The following is a 19,793-nucleotide window of genomic DNA, read 5'->3' on the forward strand; positions in this document are numbered from 1 at the left end:
AGCATGCGACGCCCGATCAGACCAGACGGCGAGGAAGAGGACGAAGAGGTGGAGGAGTTCGCTCCTCGCGTATACAGACCCCACGTTGCCATCAACATACACAATGACAACCACACGCACGACGACGTCGCGATCGCCACCAAGAAGGCGCCGCCAAGTACGTACATGCTGGGTCCTGTGTTCGGTGGTCCGTCAGCTGCTGACACGTTCCTCTTGGCGTCGCCCAACCGTAGGTAAATGGCTGGCCCACTTGCCGCTGGGCATTCGCCTGTCCGTGACGGCCGTGCTTCTCGTTATCTTCTTTCTCGTACGGCCTCTACTCTCACACGCACCACCGCGCACCACCACATTTGCCTTCATTGAACGTTAACGTTGTTGTCTGGGTTGTGTCGCTCTTCAAGAGCGTATCAGCGGTGCCGATATGGAACAAGGAGATCTTCGCGGGCGATCTCCCCGGCGCAACGCCGTTCCCCTACGCTCTCACCGTCACCTTCCTGCAACTGGTAAGCGACGCGCTTTTTGTCTACATTCCTTCCGGCCTGTCTGATTGTGCGATGGCGCTGTGCGCGTGTGCGTGCGCGTGCGCGTGGGCGGCGCAATGCAGGCCGGCACAGATGTGCTGCTGTTTCTGGTGGTGCTGGCGACGGCCGGGGTCTACGCATACCGAGCACACGACCGCACCAGGCATTACGGGGCTGAGCCACCCGAACCCCTCAAGCCCTTCTACTTCACCCACCGCTTCCTCTTCAAATTGTACGCAACCACAGTCTGCGCCTAATCGCATGTGTGTCGTGTGCCGTGTGCCGTGTGTCGTGTGTCGTGTGTCGTGTGCCGTGTGCCGTGTGTGGACTCACGATGGACGTCTGCAACGCAGGTGGCACACACTACCCATCGGCGTGCTCTTCGGGTTCAAGCTAGGCCTCACCAACTGGGGCCTCCATCTGGCGCCCACAGTCAACTTTCATCTCTTGGTTCAGGCTTGCTCGGTATAAATCACAGGCCCGCGCCTCGTCTCGCGCGCGTCTATGTGTGCGTGTGTCATGTGTGTGGTGACTCACCACACATTGCGCGCATCGGATGGCCAGCTGTTCTTCGTGATTCTGTTCGCCTTCTTCATCCTGCGCGAGCGACCAACCATCTGGGCTCTCCTGTGCGCGGCGGGCGCCACCGCGGGCGCCATCCTCGTCTCGCTCCAGTTCGAACACGTACGCATTCATAGACGTCACGCATTGTGGACTGGCTTCTGGTGCGATCGTGCCTCATCGGAACACACACACACACACACACAACACACACACAACACACGCACACACCACGCAACAGGCTTGGGGTCTGGGCGACAAGTGGTGGGTGATCGGCGTCAATTTTGCGTCGGCGATCTTTGAGGGCCTGTCGATCGTCTTCCTGCGACGAGCGCGGAACATCCTGGCCAAGGCTTTCCCGGAGGAGCGCGACGTTCTGCTCATCATCCAGATCACCTTCATGAAGCTGGTCATATCCGCCCTGGCCGTGTTGCCCTTCGCTCTCGCAATCGAGGGCTGGTGGAACCCGCTCAAGGTGCCGTCACATTTACATTATATTTTATTATATATTCGGGATATATATATATCGTGTGTTATTTTACGACGTGGCTCAATGTGTGCCACACCACAGGACGATATATTGTGGAAGGCGCTGCCGGAGACGTCGTTGACCCTCATCCCCTACATCTTCATCGGCTCCATCTTCACCTTCCTGTGCGTGTTCTACTCTCTTTTTTGCTGCTTTTTCACTCCTGAGCTTCGTAGGAAGCTAACCCCGATGGTGGTGGACACACAGCTTCCAGTGCGACTACACGACTCTCACTTTCCTCGCCGGAGCGCAGGACGTGGGCGTGCTGTCCCACATCAAGATGTACGTCCTCGTCCGCCTCCTTCTCGTCACTACATAAGCAAGTCTCTCTTGCCGCGTCGGTGTACTGACGCTCGCCACATCACGACAGCGTGCCGCAGGTGGCCTTCTCGGAGGCTGTCTTCCAGAACTTTGAGCCCACCTGGGAGAAGGTGCGTGTGCGTGTGCGTGTGCGTGTGCGTGTGCGTGCATAGCACTAACATTTACGCCTGGTGGTCGCCACAGATCGTGGGCCTGGTGCTGGTGCTTGTGAGCGGAGTGTGCTATGGTGTCCTCAAGTGGTTCCACCTCACGCACAGCCATCGCCACCACCATCATCATCACAAACACCACCACGAGGAGGTCTTGCTGCTGAGCTCTCCACCACACTCTCCACCATTACTCTCCTCACCTCCCAACGACAGACTTCGATAAAATGAAAACGATGTCTTTGGAGATGAAGTAGTAGATGTGTAGTGTGTAGTGTGAAGCCGCACGTATACATGGTGAGAGAGAGGAGAGGGCAGAGAGATGGTCAAGATCACCGCTTCTCGAGGAGCTTGAACTGGCTTCGCTTCATCTTCTTCAGCTTTCTCGTGTCGGTGATCTGAGCAAGCGCGGCCCACGGTCAGTCCCATGAAAGCATCAGCAGCACACGCACACGCACACGCACACGCACACGCACGCACGCACCTTTTGGACGACGGTGGACTTCTTGAGGTTCTCCTCCTTTCGCTTGCGTCGCTCGGCGGCTTCCTTCTTCTCCTGCTCCTTCTTCTGCTGGGTGTCCTCCTTGAGGGCGCGCTCCTTGGCCTTCAGCACCTTCAGCTTCTCCCGCTCCTGCGACTTGGCCTCCCACGTCTTGTTGTACGCCTTTCCCACCAGCAACGACGAACTCCTACAATCGCAATAGAAATAAAATAATTAATTACTGTTTAAATTGGCTGAATTCGAATTAGAAAAACAGATAAGGATAGGCAATTGAGATGAAATGCTAATTAATCTCCATATGCATCTCAGTAAATTGAGCTAAATTCACGATTGCTGTTGGGTGAAGATCTTACCTCTTGTTGTTGGTCGATTTCCAGACGCGGCCCGACTTGGGCACACCCTTGGCGACGGGAATGGTGTTCTTCTTGTGCTCGCCGTGGCTGGCACCGCAACATCTCCGCCAGCCTCAGAGGCCGCAGGCGCCGTCTCCACGCTAACAGCCGTTTTTTCCGTGGTCTCCTTCGTCGTCTTCTTAGCCTTTCCCATCTTCCTTCTTCTGATGCGATTCGATTTGCGTGATTGAATTTGCTCCTTGTCGTCAACACAACTCAAATCTCCAACAGAAGAAACAAAGAACCGTTGGCCTCCTCCGGCAAGGTATTTATTTATGAAATAAATAAAATAAAACAAAATACAATAAACCAAATAAATGATGACACTGACCACAACGCCCTCACCTAACACGAAGCGAAACGGCCTGGCTGGGGCCATCCTCTCTTGTGCAAACCTACAACTGAGGATTTGGTCTCATCTGAAACTGTTTCGAAAGTTTTCGATCGAAACCTGGCGGGCCTGGGTCGGAGAAAACGATAAGGAGGCGAGAACAGGAGGGCGTCACGGGTGGGTTGGTGGGACGAGGTCTCCGGTCTCATGATGGAGGTGCTGATGATCATCAGAGGCGTCGTGCGGGTGGTGGTGAGCGCAGTTGTGGTGCCTGTGATCGTGCTTCTTCTTTGGCTGTGCAGTCACCAGACACACCGCGGTAAGTTGGGCGCGCAGAGAGAGGGTAAACACGAGACGGGAGACGCACGCGTGGTTGCTTTTCATAGGCGTTCTTGTTGTCATCGTCGCTGCTCTCCTCGCTGCTATCGCTGTCATCCCAGCTCCGCGGTTTGTGATAGATGCAACAAACTGGCGACAAAACAAGTAAATTATAGAAGATACAAAATGAAATCAGAATTAAGATGGGAGGGGTCGCGACAGGAGAGACGCGGCACGAACGCTTCGAGCTTTTCTTGTCGAGATGCTCGTTATCGATTACGTCTTCGTTCCATTTGACACCCTTCTTCTTGCGTCGCGGCGCTAATCGCAACGTCACCACGGGCGACGCTGGCGGCACTTCCTGCACCAGCAAGGTGGTGGTCGACGCCGTTGATGATGTGAGCGACATCTTCAATTACAAATTTACTGGCCTTTGTTTCTTTTGATTTTTCTCTTCTGCTCCAACCTTTTCCGAATGTTTTTATTTTATCTACAACGTCCGGTTCATGCCATGCATGTTGTTGGTTCTTCTTCTTCTTCTTCAACCACCACGTCTCGTCTACTCGCCCTCCTCGAGGTAGCGGTACTCGAACGTGAATTCCGTCTTCTTGCGCTGACACCAGCCAGTCTCGTAGTCAAAGTACACATACGTCCCCTGTACGACAAGCAGGACACGCAGATGCGTGTAAGACTTGATGAACGGAGAGAGAGAGAGAGAGAGAGGAGCGGTGGATGACGCACCTGCTCGTAGTCGTTGGTGATCTCCTTGGGCTCTTCGTGTCGCTGGAACCACGTGAGGTACTTCTTGTGGTACCGCCAGAGCTGCTTCTTCAACTCACGCGCCGCAAGATACCTAGGTAGGAGCGGAGCACAGAGAGGGTCAGTTGTGGCGTAAAGATGATCAACGTGCGGGGCGAGGATGAAAGAAGATGTATGGTTGGAGGGGGGTGGTAGTACTGTTGGTAGGTGCCCTGCTGGTAGTAGAAGATGAAGAACAGGGTGTCGGTGTCAAACTTGGAGAAGATGGCCGGGTTCTCGAAGACCGTCGACGGCAGCTGCGGGAAGGTGGCCGGCGTCGGGTAGGCATTCTGCGGCGTGTACTGTCGTGGCCGGCTGCATCGACAAACGATAATATAAGTAAATAATAATAATAATAAAAGTAAATAAATAAATGACAGAAGAGGGCGACGGGCGTGTGTACTTCTCATAGTCCATCTGCTCCGGCAGGTTCTCCATGGAGGTCTCGAGCATCTTGAGGTTGAAGAGCTGCTGCTGCTGCAGCTGGTGCTGCCTCTGCTGCTGCGCTCCCTGCTGCGGGTGCTGCGGGGGCATGCCCTGCTGCGGGTAGCCGCCTGGCATGTGGACCCCGTGGACGCGACCGAGCTCGGCCAGGGACACGTCTTCTTGTGTCGACAGACCAGCCTCCACGCCTGTGACGTTGTTTGGTGTGTCCAGCCAACAGTGTCAGCCCGCTCCCCCCCAACCACCATTACGCAGAAGCAGTAGTGGGGACGACGTACGAGCGGCGGCTGCGGCGGCCATCTCCAGGGATGCGCTGGCGGCCGAGAGGTCGGCGAGGGAGCCCGAGCTGATGGGGGTCGAGTTGTCGAACGTGTCCAAATTCTTGCTGTCCTCGGCAGCCTCCTGGAGCGTCTGTTGTTGTTGCGATCGATAGCGTGTGCACGGTTGACCGGCGTCGGTGTGAGCCCAGGCGCAGAAAAAAAAGAAAACGGCAAGAAGGAAAAGCGAACCTGCATGTACTGCTGGCGGCCCATCTGCTGCTGCGACAGCTGCATGAGCGATGGGAGCTGGGGCGAGGCCGCGCTGGGCTGCATCATCGATGGAGGCATGTGGTGCGCCGGGTGCTGCTGGTAAGGCGGCGCCGATGCGCTGCGCACCGCAAGCTCTGTGCAAGCGATAGAGAAGGATGAGTCTTCGGACACGTCGAGCGATTGCCGGGACAGTAGTACCTTCTTCCTTCATTCGCTGCGAGGGCATCTCCGGCGGTGGCGTTGGGCTCGCTGGAGAACACGGTGATGCGTTAATGAACTGTGTGCAATCCAGCGAAGCCACCTACAAGAAGAGACTTGTACCTTTGCCTCTGCGCGGCGACGTGGTACCTTGGCCGGCCTGGGAAGCGGCGGTGGGGCCGGCGGCTGGCCGCTGCTGCTGCGGCTGGCTGGGCGTGGCCACGAGGGCAGGCGGCTGCTGGTGCGAGACGGCCGGTTGCTGCTGCGGAGGCTGGGGCTGGTGAAGCAGGGGCTGCTGGACCTGGGGCTGGGCTGGTGGCTGCTGGGCGGCGGGAGGCTGCGGCTGCGATGGTGGCTGCTGCTGGGCCGCCGCAGGTGGCTGGTGGTGGGTCGCCGAGGGCTGGCTTCCGAGGAGGACGTCCCGCGCTGTTCGCTTCATGGTCTCAGGCACAGGCGCGCTTGAGGCGAGCTTCTTTTGTGCGGGCGCTGCTCGAAAGAAAAATTCGGCCAGCCGGTCAGCTTACAATCAACAAGGTCGCACACGCACCGCACACTGACGCACGCACGCACGACCGCACACGCAGGGCAAGGCGTACCAGGGGTGGGAATGGGGAGAGAAGTCGTGGGCGTGGGGATGGGCAAGTGAGAGGGTCCGGCCTTGGCGGCGGCGGGTGTTGGCGTCTCCTGGCGCTCGGGCTTGGCCGCGGGTGCCGGCTCCGGTTTGCTTTCGACGGCGGCGGTCTCCTCGCGAGCCTCCTCCGACTCCTCGTTTTCGCCATCTTCCTCGCCTGATCGTACGATTGACGACGACGACGACGACACGAAACCACGGTAAGCCACTGTCCGACTGGCACTGTGTGGTTGTGTGCAGTGCAGTGATGCGGACCTTTCTTTCGCGTGTTCTTGAGTCCGACTTGACTCGATCGTAAGCCGCCAGAAGGCAGAGAGCTGGCCACCGCGGAGGCAAACGAAGCCGGGAATCCAGAACTGCACGAGAGAACGAATAGGCGTAAACGTCATCGCGTGAGTGTGCGAAGAAAACTGAACGTTGGATCGTCGGCTAACGGGGAGGAGGAAGGATTGATAGCCTCTCGTACCTGGTAGGCGGAGACGAGGAGAGGGGAGTAGCCGACGGAGTGGTGTTGGACGAGTTGGGCGAAGAAGTGTCGGGCGTCGCCGAAAGCGATCCTCCGGCACCGTGCGCCAGGTTCAGTTCATCATACAGCTGATCGTCCTGTGTAGAACAACGAGTAGAAGAAGAGGATTGACTTCGTGATGAGAAAGAGTTGCCAAAGAGCGCTGGTGGTGCACGTCTTTGTGTAGTGCGACGAACCTCATAGAAGTCGGCCTCCTGGTTGCTGTCAATATAATACTCTACACCGTCCCTGATAGCGTCCACCTGTCGACGTGGGAAGCAAGAATGACAAGCACGCGGTGAGCATGATGGAGAAGAGCGTAAGTAAGAAAATGTACAACGTACGTCCTCCTTTGCCACAGTCTCGTTGTCGAGCTTGCGGAGAATCTGTTCGAGCGCCTCCTCGTGATAGTGATGCTTCTTCACCAGCACCTTGAGTCGCTCCAGGCGATCCACAAACTCGACGCTCCGCTTGCCCTTCTTGGCCGCGAGGCCCTCGATTTCAGTGTCGAGCGCGTCGATCTGTGACCGCAGCTTCGTCAAGCATTTGCCGATCCTGTCTCGAGAAGGAGGAAGTAAGTGCGTGTGAGTGTTGTACCACTGCACCTTCGTCATCAACGAGATAACACTGCTGAAGAAGAAGAAGGGGACTGAGGGACTGAGAGGTAACCGTACCACTTCTTCGTTTCCGTGTTGGGGTCCTCATCCTTGGCAAGCGCCGCCTGCTGCAGACCCTCCTTTGAGAAGGCCTTCGTCTTCATCTCCTTTTCACACACCTTGAACTTTTCCATGTTCTGTTGCGGCGTAGGCAGGCAATTGAGCATCAAAATTGAACATAAGCCACGCACATGTGGAGGGGGCGAGCATGGAGAGGTAAATGCGCACCGCCTCGATCATTTTTCGCGCCTCCACGAGGGCCTTCTTGTCCTTGATTACGTTTGACTGAGTCCATGTCTTGATCTGGTCTCGATACCGCTGGAGCTTCTTAATGGCCTTCTTCAGATCCGTTTCATACTTTTCCTTCTGATTGCTGCTTGCGGCAGTGTTGACCTTTCGTAAGATGTCTTCAAATTCTTTGGCCCCTTCTTGGACCTTTTTTAATACTCGGTCGATCTCGCCTGCAAGTTGGAGGGGGCGTCAGTGTACTGCCACTTCTATGCTGCAGATGGCACCGATGCTGGCTAATTAAACGATAAACGATAACAAATTTAAATGGAAAAGAAAAACTATCCACTCGATTGAGCGCCCGCACCGAGTAGTTTTCGTTGGGCCTGCGTCATGGAAGAAATAGCGAATATGAATCGAAGAGTCCAACTAATCGATCTGTACTCGACCGATCTGCGTTCTCTGATGAGTTGGTCGCCCCTCGCTCAGCTCTTTAGTATTTTGTCCATTTTTTTAAATCCCCCAAAAATCCTGCCACGGCACGTGTCTCGTGTGTGTGCGTGCGTCGCGTCTGGCGTGTGCGTGTGCGACGAAAGATCAGCAGGCTAAAGCTAGCGGTAGCGGATACAGTTCATGTTCGTCCTGGGTACTCTTCCTCTCTTTTTACATTCGCTCGCCGTTGGTCCTCCAGCTCGCGCTCGCGAGCCATCATCCAGGCGTGGAACTGGGCCTGGCGGTCGTCGAGGTGTTTGACCTTGGTGTCGAGCACAACGAGCAGCGTGATGATGTACTCCATCTGACGGCTGAAGTCGTTCATCCGCTCGTTCATCTGATTGTTCAGCGCCACCACCAGCTGCTGCGTGATCGACATCTCGCCCACCCCTGCGCACCACGTCTTGTGAGGCACGCGCGCTCCGCACACAGCATCGCACACGCACATGCTTAAAGGCGCAACGAACCTTCCGTGTGGGCCTGCATTTTGAGGACTTGTTCGATGGTGAGATCACTCCTGTCCCACTCGTTGGCCTCGCCCCAGAGGCTGCCGGTCATGCGTGCGCCCCACAGGTTCTCGGCCTGGCGCGGTTGGTTGCGTCGACGTGGCGGGCCGCCGCCCACAATGTACTCCCCGCGGCTCCGCGCGTACCCTACACCCTCCTCCTCGCTCCAATCCATTGCACCCTGCTCATCCCAAGCATCTGCATCTTCATCTTCTTCATCATCGTCACCGTCCACCTCCTTCTTGTGGTCTCGCCTCTGCTCGTCGATCTTCTCCTCTTCGTGGTCATCGTCGTGGTCGCGCCCTACGTTCGACTTCAGCCTCTGCGAAAAGTGCGCTGTGTGGTGGGTCATCAAGGCCAATAATAATAATAAAAAAAGAAGGACAACTGAGTACCTGCATGTTGGCATAGACGGCGTCAAACAGCGTCTTGTCGAGCTGGCCAGGGGGGTCGCTTCCTCTTCTGTCGTCTCCCTCCGGACTCGATCCACGCTCAGGCTCAGCTTCTCTCGCACCAGACCGATCCACCCCCTTGCATGCAAACGAATCATGTTGTCAGCAGCTGGTCAGTGATTGTGCGGCGCCATGCAGGCGGAATGCAAGCGCACCTCTTCTTGCTGTGTTGGAGAACCAGCGCTCGACGAGGAAGGAGTCGGTGACGGAAACGCAGTATCGGGTGCTGTGGACGGGAGTGGAGGAGGCGGCGGTGGCGGCATCGAGTGAAGAGAGGGAGAAGAGGGGCCAGGGGAAGAAGGAGCAGTAAGCCCTGGAGGAGGACGGAACGTGCGAGAGGAGGAGGAAGTGGAGGAGGAGGAAGTGGAGGAGGAGGGAGAAGGCCAGCAGAGCGCGGGTGGTCAGCTGAGTGCATGGCCGCTGGTGGCCCTGATGTCGGTCGAGTGCATGACCGCTGGTGGCCCTGATGCCGGTCGTGGCTGCGGTGCCGTCGCCGTCGCCGTGGCTGCTGCCTTCTCTTCTTCGTCTCGCCGGCGTCTGGCTCTTCCCTCGCGCTTGCGCGCCGCCTTGCTCCCGGCTCGCTCCCATCCCAGGGCACTGGTGCTCTCTGCAATTGCGCGCTTCGCTCGCTGATGCACTCGCCAAAGGGCCCTCTTCCACTTCCGCTTTCTCGTCAACAGCAGCCGTGGGTGGTGAAGATGAAGGCGAAGGTGGTGAAGGATCCAGGGTGGCTTGGCTCGTGCCGCCGGGTTCGGCAGGGCACACTCTTTTTCTTCTTTTGCTTCTTCTTGTGTTTCGATTTCCGCTTTACTTCGCGTTCGGCTTCGATGAGGGCCAGCAGTTGGGCTTCGGCCGCCCTGGCCTGCTCCTCCTTCTGCTTGATGTCCTCTGGCGCCGCGCTCTGGCTGCCCTTCTTGCCGGCACCACGTCGCATCTGAGGTCGGGCATCGCGCAGGACTGCAGCCGCTAGCGATGGGGGCGTTGGAAGCAACGATTGATCCTTCTCCAGGTCCGCCCTCAGCAGTTGATTAATCGCATCTGAAAAATTGGGCGTGCTCTCCATTCATCAATCGATTTCCATTCATTATTTTATTTTCATTTTTAATAATCCAAAAAAAGCAAAAAAGCAAAAAAGAAATCAGGAGAAAATGCCCCATTCGCGGATGATGTGCAACACCACTCTTCCGTGGAAGTGCGACGGGCTGGCGCGGGGGACGGAAGCTCAGGAGACTTAACGATTGGCTGGTATGTAATGGCTCTCTTCTTCCTGTTCCCGCTGGCGGTTCCGCCGCGGTTTTCCCCTGGTCCCGCACTTTCCGCCACATCCGAGCTAAGTGCTGTTTGACATCTAGGCGAGACCCAGGCCACACACAACTATATAAGCACAGGCCCTGCAGCACAGCAGACTCACTACAACCCCAAAGGTCTTCGATCCACCAACACATCATCACCAACAATCCACACTCTTAAACCCACATGACCGACGACTTTCGATTCGCGACAGTCACCCAGGCGCTCGAGCACTATGCCAAGTCGCCCGCCCACAGCCGGAAGGCCGCGATCATGCACGCCAGGCCCGGCCACGGCGCCGCCGCCGGCTACCAGACCCTGACCTTCCACGCGCTCAACCAGGTCACGGCCCGGCTGGCCAGCCACTACGAGACTGTCTTCAACAAGCAGCAGCGGCAGCAGCAGGGCGGCGGCCCTTCTAAGATCAAGAACGTGGCACTCTACGCCAACAGCAGCCCCGAGTACATACTCTCGCTCTGGGCTCTGTTGAGGGCCGGCTACGTGCCGCTGTGCCTGTCGCCCCGCAATTCGGCCGCGGCGGTGAGCCATCTGGCGACCAAGGCCCAGGCGGCCACGGTCGTGCGCGGCCGCGAGAGCAATCTGGTGGCTACCACTGACGCCCTCCTGCGCGAGGGCGCCATCGGCAACGTGGTCGACGTCATCTCGCCCGAGGAGCTGCAGGCCATCATCGACAGCGTGCAGGCGGGACAGGCCCCGGTACTCGAGGAGACCACCACGCCCGGCCGCGCCCAGCCAGACCTCAACTCACCTGCCCTCATGCTACACAGCAGCGGCAGCACAGGTCAACATTTTAACACTTACATTGTTTTTTGTTGATGTTTATTTGTGAATTACCATGACACCGTGTGTCATGTGGGTGGCTAACGAAGAGATGATTCCAGGCACCTTTCCCAAGCTGGTCGTGGTGCCGCAGCGCTACGTGGCTTCGCTGCTCACCTACAAGTGGTTCGGGGAGCAGGCCCAGCCGGATGACGTGTCCTACGTGCTGCCGCCGTTCTACCACGCCTACGGCATTTTCGTCTCCTTCAACAACCTGGGCCACGGCACCACCGTTGTCCTGCCCGCCGTCCCCAGCTGGCCGCCCACCACCCAGGTACTTTGTTGCATTGCAACACATTCTTCATTCGTGGAATTCCTCATTTTTGCCCCACATTCTTACAACATTCCTTAACAATATGCAGATGTTGGTGGAGAACATTACCGAGACCAAGTGCAATGTGCTGTGCTTGCTCCCGTGGCTGCTGGAGAGCATGCAGGCCGAGGCCGAGGAGGCCCAGGACGAGTGCATCTACAAGCTGCTGGCCGGCATGCGCGCGGTCACCTACGCCGCGGCGGCGCTCAACGAGCGCGTGGGCGACGCGCTCCACCGCAAGGGCGTGGTGCTCATCAACGGCTATGGCAGCAGCGAGGCCGGCCTCGTCGCGGCCAATCAGTATAACAGGCACGCTTGCTCACCTGCTCTACCCCATTCTCCAAATTCCATTTATCTCACGCGTGTCGTGTCGTGTGCGTGTCGTGTCGTGTGCGGTGTGAACACAGAATCGATCCCTGCACCCACTGGAACCACATCCAGATCCTGCCGCACGTGCACCACACGATGGAGTCGCACGTCGGGCGCCGGCCCAATCTGTACCGCCTCGTCATCAAGCGCGACAACCCGATGCTCGCGCTGGGCCAGGCCAACACGCCCGAGGGCGACTACGACATGAACGACATCCTCGAGCGCGTATTCGAATGCAAGCCCGGGCGCGCGTGCTATGTCCTCCGCGGCCGCGTCGACGACGTGATCGTGCACAGCACCGGCGAGAAGACCAACCCGACCCCCATGGAGGCCGCCGTGCGCAACCACTGCCCTGCCGTACTGGCCGCCGCAGTCGTGGGCCAGCAGCGCTTCAGCACCGCGCTGCTGGTCGAGCTCAAGCCCGGCATCGAGCCCACGACGCCCGACGTGCTCGAAAGCCTGTGGCGCGCCGTGCAGGTCGCGAACCAGACCGCGCCGCAGCACAGCCGCATCCTGCGCGAGATGATCCACGTCATGGGCGCGGGCGAGGGCGGCGGCATCCCGCGCACCGACAAGGGCAGTCTGCGGCGCAAGCACATCGAGGAGCGGTTCAAGGCCCGCATTGACGAGCTCGCGCGGTTCGCCGGAGTGGCCCCCGAGGCCGAGGCCGCGGGCCTCAGCGACCCGCGCGACATCGCCGCGTGGCTCGAGCAGCGGCTGGTGCGTCTCTACAACGACCAGACCGTGGCGGCGGCGGCCGTGCCGGGCGAGAAGCTGTCGGGCCTGGAGCATGACGTCAGCATCTTTGCGCAGGGCTTCGACTCGCTGCTGGCCACCCAGTTCTACCACCAGTACCTGCGCCCGGCCTTCCCCAACCTCAAGCTGCCCGCCAACCTGCTCTACCAGTGCTCCGACATCGACCACCTCGCCGCCCGACTGGCCGCCATGCTGCAGGGCGGCGCCGCTGCGGGTGGCGCCGACGAGCGCAACACGGTGCGGCAGGCCGAAGAGCTGTACGAGAAGTACCTGCGGCAGCTCGACGAGGATCACGCGCGCGGCCTGCAGGCCGGCGGTGCCTACGCGCGGCCCGCTGTCGAGCGGGTGGTGCTGACCGGCTGCACGGGCGGGCTGGGCCTGTTTCTGCTGGCCCGGCTGCTCGACAGCCCCCGAGTGGAGCGGGTCTACGCCCTAGTCCGCGCCGGCGGCGGAGGTGGTGGCAGGGAGTCGGTCGAGGCCAAGCTGTCGCGGGCGCTTCGGGGCAAGCTGCTCGATCCGGCGCTGGCTGAGCACGACAAGCTCACGCTGTGGGGCTGCCACCTCAACCGGCCCAAGCTCGGGCTGGCCGACGACCAGTGGGACGAGCTAGCCCGCCACAGCACCTCCGTCATCCACAACGTACGTTTTGTAACCGCACACGACACGCGCGACGCACGCGACGCCGCTCACACCGTGGGCGTGCGCAGGCCTGGCTGCTGAATTTCGAGGCGACGCCGATCGAGTTCGAGGAGAGCTGCATCAAGCCCAGCTACGAGCTCATGCGCCTGTGCAGCGCCGATGCGCTGAAGCAGTACATGTTCGTCTCCAGCATCACCGCCGCGATCCGCAACGTTGCAGGCCCCCAGGGCACGGTGCCGGAGCAGGTGGTCGACGACCAGCACCGCGCCAGCGCCATGGGCTACGGCCAGAGTAAGCTCGTCACCGAGCGCCTGGCCGCCCGCTACGCCGAGCGCTTCAGCGTGCCCGTCACCATCGCCCGTGTGGGCCAGATCGCAGGCGACTCCATCCACGGTACCACCCGCCTCACACTCACATTCCATTCATTGCTCGAATTGCTCATGCTGACGTGGCGTCGGCGCAGGCACGTGGAACACGAGCGAGCACCTACCGCTGATGATCAAGGCCATCGAGACGCTGCGTGCGATGCCGGACCACTACATGAGCGTGGACTCGCTTCCGGTCGACGTGGTGGCGGAGACGATGACCACGCTGCTGACCGACGCACAGCTTCCAGGCGAGACCGAGGCCGAGCGCAAGAACACGCGTGTGGCCCACCTGGTCAACCCCGTGGAGCTGCCCTGGCTCGACTTCCTCAAGATCCTGCAGTCGCCTGACCTCGGCCTGCCCAAGTTCCGGGTTGTCAAGGCCCGCAAGTGGCTACGGCTACTGGAGGAGTCCTCGCCAGACCCTGTGGCCAACCCCATCAAGAAGCTCCAGGGCTACTTCGCTGACATGTACACCGCTGAGGAGGTGACCACAACCAAGGCGGAGTCCCAAGGCCTGGAGGCCAAGTTTGAGACAGTGCGCACAACCCAGCTGGTGCCCAGCATGCACTACAACCTGAACCATGACTTCTGGTGCAAGGTCATTGGCCACTGGCGTGACATTGGCTTCCTCCAGAGGTTGGCCTAGTGACCCACACCAGTCACTGTTGCTTGTAAACATGGCTCTCTTTCCCACTATGTGTCAACTATCAGTTGGTCAGGCTGGTCTTATAGCAGTCTTCTTGGAAACTGGTGAACTTGTCTGGGTGAAGGGGACCCTGTGGATTGAAATGTCACTCAGGGCAATGGAGAAGCAGGGCTCAAATGAAGAAGCAGTGGTTCTCAAGCCCAATTTATGGTGAGATTTGGCCCCCTTTGGGAGTTTGGAACTGTGAGGCTATTTCTATGGCAAAAACTAATTACAAAGCCCACTACAAAAACACTAGAGGAATCCACGGCACTCATAGGCACCACAGAGGCATGGCTGTTGGCCTTTGGCACCAGGTGACATCTGATAGTCCCAGGTCAGTTCAGTACCCTGTGGAATGTCAAACCCTGCAAAGAAGCATGGCCTGCAGTGGCATTGTCAGAAAAAAACACAAAAAATGAGCCAAAGAGCACAGAGCCACACAGTGTAGGGAAGCATACTTGGCAAGGCGCAGATCCTGTAGCCCACTTACCACAGGGACAATCCACAGGTTGGGGTGGCATGAATGCTGCCATATGTGTGTGCACACACACACACACACATGTACAGATTGGGTCAAACACTATTGGCAACTCCACTGTGCAGAGAGGGTTACATACATTGACAAAGTGTGAGATGTTGCCTCTCTCATGGGGGTTGACCACATAGGGTTCATCCTCACCATAGAGCTGCATCCGCAGCCCTACTGAGTTGCTGTCCTCCTCCCCTTCCTCCTCCTTATCATTCTCAGCCTCTGAACCCACTTGGGGTTGTGCTGCATACCAGTCTTCACCATCATCCTCATCTTGTAGGACCAGTGATGTGAAGAGTTGTGGCTCACTCTTGGGCTCCTTCAGGATTGCCTTCTCCCCCATTGCTGTTGTGGTCGTCATGGTTGTTGTGGTTGTTGTCGCCAGCGCCAGTGTTGCCTCAAGATCGGTGACCATGACGACCTGCGGCGAGTCACAGGCATCGATGGTCGTGGGCTTCTTTCGCTTGGCAGTCTTGGAAGACCAGGACACGCCCGTCTTCCTCCGCCGTTTGCGCTTCTTTGTGGACGCTTTCTCGTCGCCCGCCTGCTCGATCTTCACCTTGGCCTTCGCCTCGGCCTCGGCCTCGGCCGCGGCCGCGGCAGCCAGCCGGTCCTGCTCCTCCATCTCCGTGGCCTTCTGCTTGCGCCACTGTTCCATCGACTCCAGCATGTCCAGGTCGAGGAGGTAGGTGTCGCTCTTGACCTTCTACGCGTGCGTGTGTGGTGGTACGTTTGTGAGTGTTTTGTGTGTGTGTGTGTGTGTGTTTCAGTAGATTGGGAAGTGAAGAGAAACTGGAACTGGAACTTACCTCGGCCATCTCGTTCGTGATGATCTCGCCCACGTACTCCATCACGAAGCTGCCGGAAGGAATGTCCTCGAGTGTGCGAATGCCCCAGCCCTGTGTGTGGCCGTGCGGGAAACCATTCCATCAGCAACACTACCAAAAGTACTAACGCGCCACTTGTCTCAAAACACGACGACAACACCACGTGACGACAACACGACGAGGCTTGCGTGAGAGAGAGAGAGAGAGAGAGACCTTGTGTTTCGTTCGGAAAAGCTGAAGCTTGAAGTTGATTCCGCTCTGCGTGGCTCGGTTGCTGCAGGCCTTGCCCGCACACTTACACAACCGACCGCACTCCATGATCCTGCAGGGGTTGGTGTTATGCATCGCGCACGGCCATCGGTCATCAGGAATGCGAATAATGTGCAAAATTCAAATAAAGGAATCAAGGAAGCACGGTGAGCAGGTGCGCGTACATGGGGTAGTCACCCGGCACGCGGCCGTTCGAATCGTACGTCGTTCGGGGCACGGTCGCTCCAGCAAATTCCTGCGTCTTGATGATGCACTCGCACTTCGTGGGATCTGCGATTGATCGTTCCACGTACATATTGCGAGGTGAGATATCCGCCGCAATGTCCGTTGATTGATGGTGTGCGGCACGCGGACTAACGAACGAACGAACGAACGAACGTACCTTGGCACCCGTCGGTGCAGCTGCAGCACACAAACGGAACATCGAACCGGATGCCGATGGACGGGTGGATGATGGAGGTGCTTATGTACTCGAACGGCTCCGGTCTCTCCTCCGACCGCACGTTGACGCACTCGATGGGAACCTGTTCTCGACCCTCGCTGATGTCGTCGATGTGCAGTAGCTCGGGCTTCGGCGTCTTGGTCGCCTTTCTGGGCTTGGACCGGCGCTCCGTAGAGCTTTGTCGTGTGTACTTACGCGCCTTGCGCTTCCTGCAAATACAATTTAGCACAAATAATAATAATAATAATAATAATATTAAAAATAACAACAAAATAGCAAACAAAAAAGAGAGGAAGACACGCACTTGGCGGCCTTCTTGTTCTTTTTCTTCCGGCGCTCGGCGGTACCGATGCGATCGGCGTTACCGAAGGCCAACGGATAAGCTTTGGAAGCCTTACGCTTCTCCGACAGCTTGACCTCCTGCTTCCAATTGTAGCTGAAGTTCTCGATGCTCAAGTCGGTGATGCCCTTCTGCACCAGATACCTGCCAACCTACACCACGCCAAACAGACGGCACAAGAAGAAGCGCGTAAGCACAGACGCCCGCGCATCACTGCACGCGTGGAAAGCGGCGTGAGGGTACCTCTACGCGCGAACGAAGCTTCTTGCCGTCGGGCGCATGGTAGTACACGTCTTTGCGGATCTTGGCCGTTGCACCAGACTGCCTGGTCACCACCTGAAGAAGAAAAGCGACCATTATTTAAATGAGCTGAGATCGAAGCTGCTTCGTGTGTGTGTGTGTGTGTGTGTGGTGAGTACCTCTCGCGTCCAGCCAGCTCGCAGGGGCAAGCTGAGCGGGTCGTTGTCGTCATCATCGTTGTCATCTTCGAGAGGAGCTGTGCTCTGTTGTTTCTCTCCCTCCTCCTCCTCCTCCTTCTCCGCGTCCTCGTCGCTGTCGTTGACCTGCTTGGCCTTCTTGGCTCTGTGCGAGCTCGTCTTCCGGCCCTTCTTTTCGCTCTTTCGCTTCCGCTTCTGCTTTCGTTCGCGAACGGAGCTCACGACCTCCTCCGCCTCCGCCTCCTGCGCCTCTTCATCCTCTTTCTCGTTCTTCGCCCACGCTCCGGCCTCCGTCGTCTCGTCTTCCATCGTCTTCGACTCGCTGTCGTCCTCGAGCAGCATCGATTGCCGACGGCCGTCGTCGCTGGCCTTGGTGACGGCTCGCTGGGCGAGCTCCTCCTGCTTTTGGTTCCACTCGGAGAAGGCGGGGGAGTTGATCAGCTCGGACCACAAGTGGTCTTCGTGGCCGAGGCCCACTTGCCTCGGTTCTTGCGACGAGCCGGCATCGCCACCAGCCGCCACCGTCGCCGCATCGTTGTGGCCCTCGTTGCGACCGGTCACAACTGGGCGAATCTTGGCGAGAATGTCTGGGGCATCAGACGAGTCGCGAGCCGAGTCCGTGACAGCTGGCTTGCTGTTGAGCGCTTCCCTTCCGTCGATCAAAAGAGCTACGTGCATTGATGTCAGAATGATACAGCATGCCAGATGTAAAGAATCTCAATTCACATGCGCATGTATGATACAGCATGCCAGATGTAAAGAATCTCAATTCACATTCTTTACATCTGACTTTTGAGCATGGTAGCAGGCACATTTTCAAGCAAGGAAGCACCTGCTCGATCTGCACTTGACACCTGCTCGATCTGCATCGATGCTGAACTACTTGTCTGATTTTCGTCCATCTCGCTACGTTACCAAAAAGATTGAAAAATCACAAAAGTAAGCACATAAAGAGCCGAATTCTGGTTGGCCGAGAGAGCGAACGTCAGGTGCCGCGATCGATGCCGGCCGAGAGCAACGAAAGAAGAATCAGCTGCCCCACGCCCACTGGACCAAAAAAGGTGGCTGCTTGGTGGCGAATCACGCGGTGGTGGGGGTATTGGGGTCCAGGGGGATCCCAGCCTCTCGGCCAGGCGATTGGTTGATGAAGCAGAGTTGACTCTCTGCGTTGAGTTTGCTCGACAGGCGAGGTCTATGCCGACCCCGCCCGCACGAACACTGTGAGCTCCCGAAGGAGCTACCACGAGGTAATTTGCTTCATGATGAAGGAGTCTTCGAACTCCGTGCTACTCACAATCAGATGGTAGAATCGAAGCATGAATTTCATCTTTGCAAGCCGGGCCACCACACCCAAGCCGCAGACCGGCACCCTTGCCTTCTTGTTCGCAGCCCACGCCGGGCACTACCCATTGTGGGATTTATGAGAACATTTTCAGAAAGAATTCAAAGAAGGGCCATAATTCCTCACATGTTTGTCATTCTTCGTTTCCTCGAAAGAAGGGTTCTTCCTTTTTTTTGAGACGGAGCAGGGAGACACGCTCCCGGAGGCTTTAGCCACCCACAGATGCGTCCGCGCGATGATGGAGTCCGTCCTCTGTCTCGACAAGTCGTACAAGTCCTTCCACCACGGCCACGATGCCACCTTCCCCAAGGCCTGTAGGTGTCGTGTGAAGGTGCGCTGGCTGGGCGAGGTGATGCTACACACCCGCCCGTACGAGTGCGACGACTACGACCCCAACGACGCCGGCGATGACAATGACGACGACAACAAAGACTCAGACTTGAGATTGTCAAGCCTAAAAAGGCTCGGCTCTCCACCGAAGAGCAGGTCCTAGTCGACGGGTTCTACGGGAGGCCCCGCTCCTTCGCTTCACCGCAGAGCACGGCCCTCTTTCGTCACGACAACCTGGGCAAGATCGCCGTTGTGCTGGGCAAACGCAGACTGCGCCGGCGCCGCGGACTGCCGACCGCCGCGGCTCTACAACGGGGAAATGGCGGCCGTGTCCGTCGCAGTGATCAGTGGCCCTTCAAAGGCCTTTTGCTTGCGGCGGGTCCGACGATTTGCAGAGCCTTCTCCCGAGCGTGAGCGATTGCGAGAAGGGGCACAAACATAAGCATCAGACGAGATCCGCATCGAGGTGTTGTTGGACGCCGCCGCAGCCGCCGAGGGTGGACCGCACACCATCGATGGCGCCGATCAAGAGCAGCGCTGGCACCCGGCAGGCACCCTGGGCCAGCCCGACGTCGATGCGCTCTGGGAGTGCGCCACGCCCTCTAAGTTTGGCGACCTGCGCTCCGGCACCGATGTGCTCGACGAGGGCGTGTGTCGCGCCCGCGAGATCCTGACGGACCTCCTACGTTTGGTATTGCCGCACGGCCGCTCGATCGCTTGGGAGCAGACCACGTTGGTCGGCACCGTACTCAAGACCGCCCTCTCGGTCCTCCAGCCGGGCCACCCTTGCGCCATTTAACCTCTGCGGCCCGGGCGGCTTCTTTGTCGACCACGTCGACACGCCCCGCGATCGCGCCATGATCGGCACCGTAGTCATCGGACTACCCTCGAGCCACGCCGGCGCGCTGGTCGTCACCACTCGGGCGCCTCGTTCGTGCACCAGTTCGCCAGC

At 58.2% G+C, this 19,793-nt stretch overlaps 7 protein-coding genes across 7 annotated transcripts; 2 read left to right on the forward strand and 5 right to left on the reverse strand.

The window, feature by feature from the left end:
• Positions 1–3: 3 nt before the first annotated feature.
• Positions 4–2,090, forward strand: ACA1_115830 (uncharacterized protein; the record flags this gene model as incomplete). Its single annotated transcript, XM_004342203.1, has 11 exons — positions 4–157; positions 234–307; positions 402–503; positions 605–753; positions 875–971; positions 1,086–1,205; positions 1,324–1,557; positions 1,654–1,736; positions 1,819–1,903; positions 1,992–2,042; positions 2,085–2,090. The coding sequence occupies 11 exons, from the start codon at positions 4–6 to the stop codon at positions 2,088–2,090; spliced, it is 1,155 nt and encodes a 384-aa protein (XP_004342252.1).
• A 320-nt stretch (positions 2,091–2,410) lies between these two features.
• ACA1_115840 (Coiledcoil domain containing protein) lies at positions 2,411–3,126 on the reverse strand (the record flags this gene model as incomplete). Its single annotated transcript, XM_004342204.1, is given in 4 exon segments — positions 2,411–2,476; positions 2,563–2,767; positions 2,934–3,010; positions 3,028–3,126. 4 exon segments carry the CDS (start codon positions 3,124–3,126, stop codon positions 2,411–2,413), a joined length of 447 nt encoding a protein of 148 aa, XP_004342253.1.
• A 348-nt stretch (positions 3,127–3,474) lies between these two features.
• ACA1_115850 (protein phosphatase inhibitor protein) lies at positions 3,475–4,030 on the reverse strand (the record flags this gene model as incomplete). Its single annotated transcript, XM_004342205.1, has 3 exons — positions 3,475–3,597; positions 3,671–3,771; positions 3,862–4,030. 3 exons carry the CDS (start codon positions 4,028–4,030, stop codon positions 3,475–3,477), a joined length of 393 nt encoding a protein of 130 aa, XP_004342254.1.
• Positions 4,031–4,180: 150 nt separating this feature from the next.
• Positions 4,181–7,623, reverse strand: ACA1_115860 (NOT2 / NOT3 / NOT5 family protein; the record flags this gene model as incomplete). Its single annotated transcript, XM_004342206.1, has 15 exons — positions 4,181–4,276; positions 4,363–4,474; positions 4,579–4,734; positions 4,823–5,051; positions 5,142–5,274; positions 5,373–5,527; positions 5,592–5,642; positions 5,742–6,077; positions 6,188–6,379; positions 6,478–6,578; positions 6,689–6,825; positions 6,925–6,990; positions 7,072–7,282; positions 7,402–7,520; positions 7,612–7,623. The coding sequence occupies 15 exons, from the start codon at positions 7,621–7,623 to the stop codon at positions 4,181–4,183; spliced, it is 2,106 nt and encodes a 701-aa protein (XP_004342255.1).
• Positions 7,624–8,242: 619 nt separating this feature from the next.
• ACA1_115870 (uncharacterized protein) lies at positions 8,243–9,649 on the reverse strand (the record flags this gene model as incomplete). Its single annotated transcript, XM_004342207.1, has 4 exons — positions 8,243–8,493; positions 8,571–8,931; positions 9,005–9,111; positions 9,217–9,649. The coding sequence occupies 4 exons, from the start codon at positions 9,647–9,649 to the stop codon at positions 8,243–8,245; spliced, it is 1,152 nt and encodes a 383-aa protein (XP_004342256.1).
• Positions 9,650–10,537: 888 nt separating this feature from the next.
• On the forward strand, positions 10,538–14,282 carry ACA1_115880 (NADbinding domain 4 domain containing protein; the record flags this gene model as incomplete). Its single annotated transcript, XM_004342208.1, has 7 exons — positions 10,538–11,068; positions 11,286–11,465; positions 11,554–11,804; positions 11,912–12,098; positions 12,183–13,268; positions 13,337–13,661; positions 13,732–14,282. The coding sequence occupies 7 exons, from the start codon at positions 10,538–10,540 to the stop codon at positions 14,280–14,282; spliced, it is 3,111 nt and encodes a 1,036-aa protein (XP_004342257.1).
• Positions 14,283–14,659: 377 nt separating this feature from the next.
• On the reverse strand, positions 14,660–17,847 carry ACA1_115890 (MethylCpG binding domain containing protein; the record flags this gene model as incomplete). The annotated part of the gene is made up of 10 exons (XM_004342209.1): positions 14,660–14,672; positions 14,783–14,799; positions 14,942–15,559; positions 15,663–15,752; positions 15,894–16,002; positions 16,115–16,220; positions 16,333–16,474; positions 16,693–16,884; positions 16,976–17,068; positions 17,152–17,847. The coding sequence occupies 10 exons, from the start codon at positions 17,845–17,847 to the stop codon at positions 14,660–14,662; spliced, it is 2,076 nt and encodes a 691-aa protein (XP_004342258.1).
• Between the last annotated feature and the right edge of the window lie 1,946 nt (positions 17,848–19,793).

This window comes from Acanthamoeba castellanii (genome assembly GCF_000313135.1).
Source record: "Acanthamoeba castellanii str. Neff unplaced genomic scaffold scf7180000084669, whole genome shotgun sequence".
In the NCBI taxonomy this organism is placed as follows: Eukaryota; Discosea; order Longamoebia; family Acanthamoebidae; genus Acanthamoeba; species Acanthamoeba castellanii.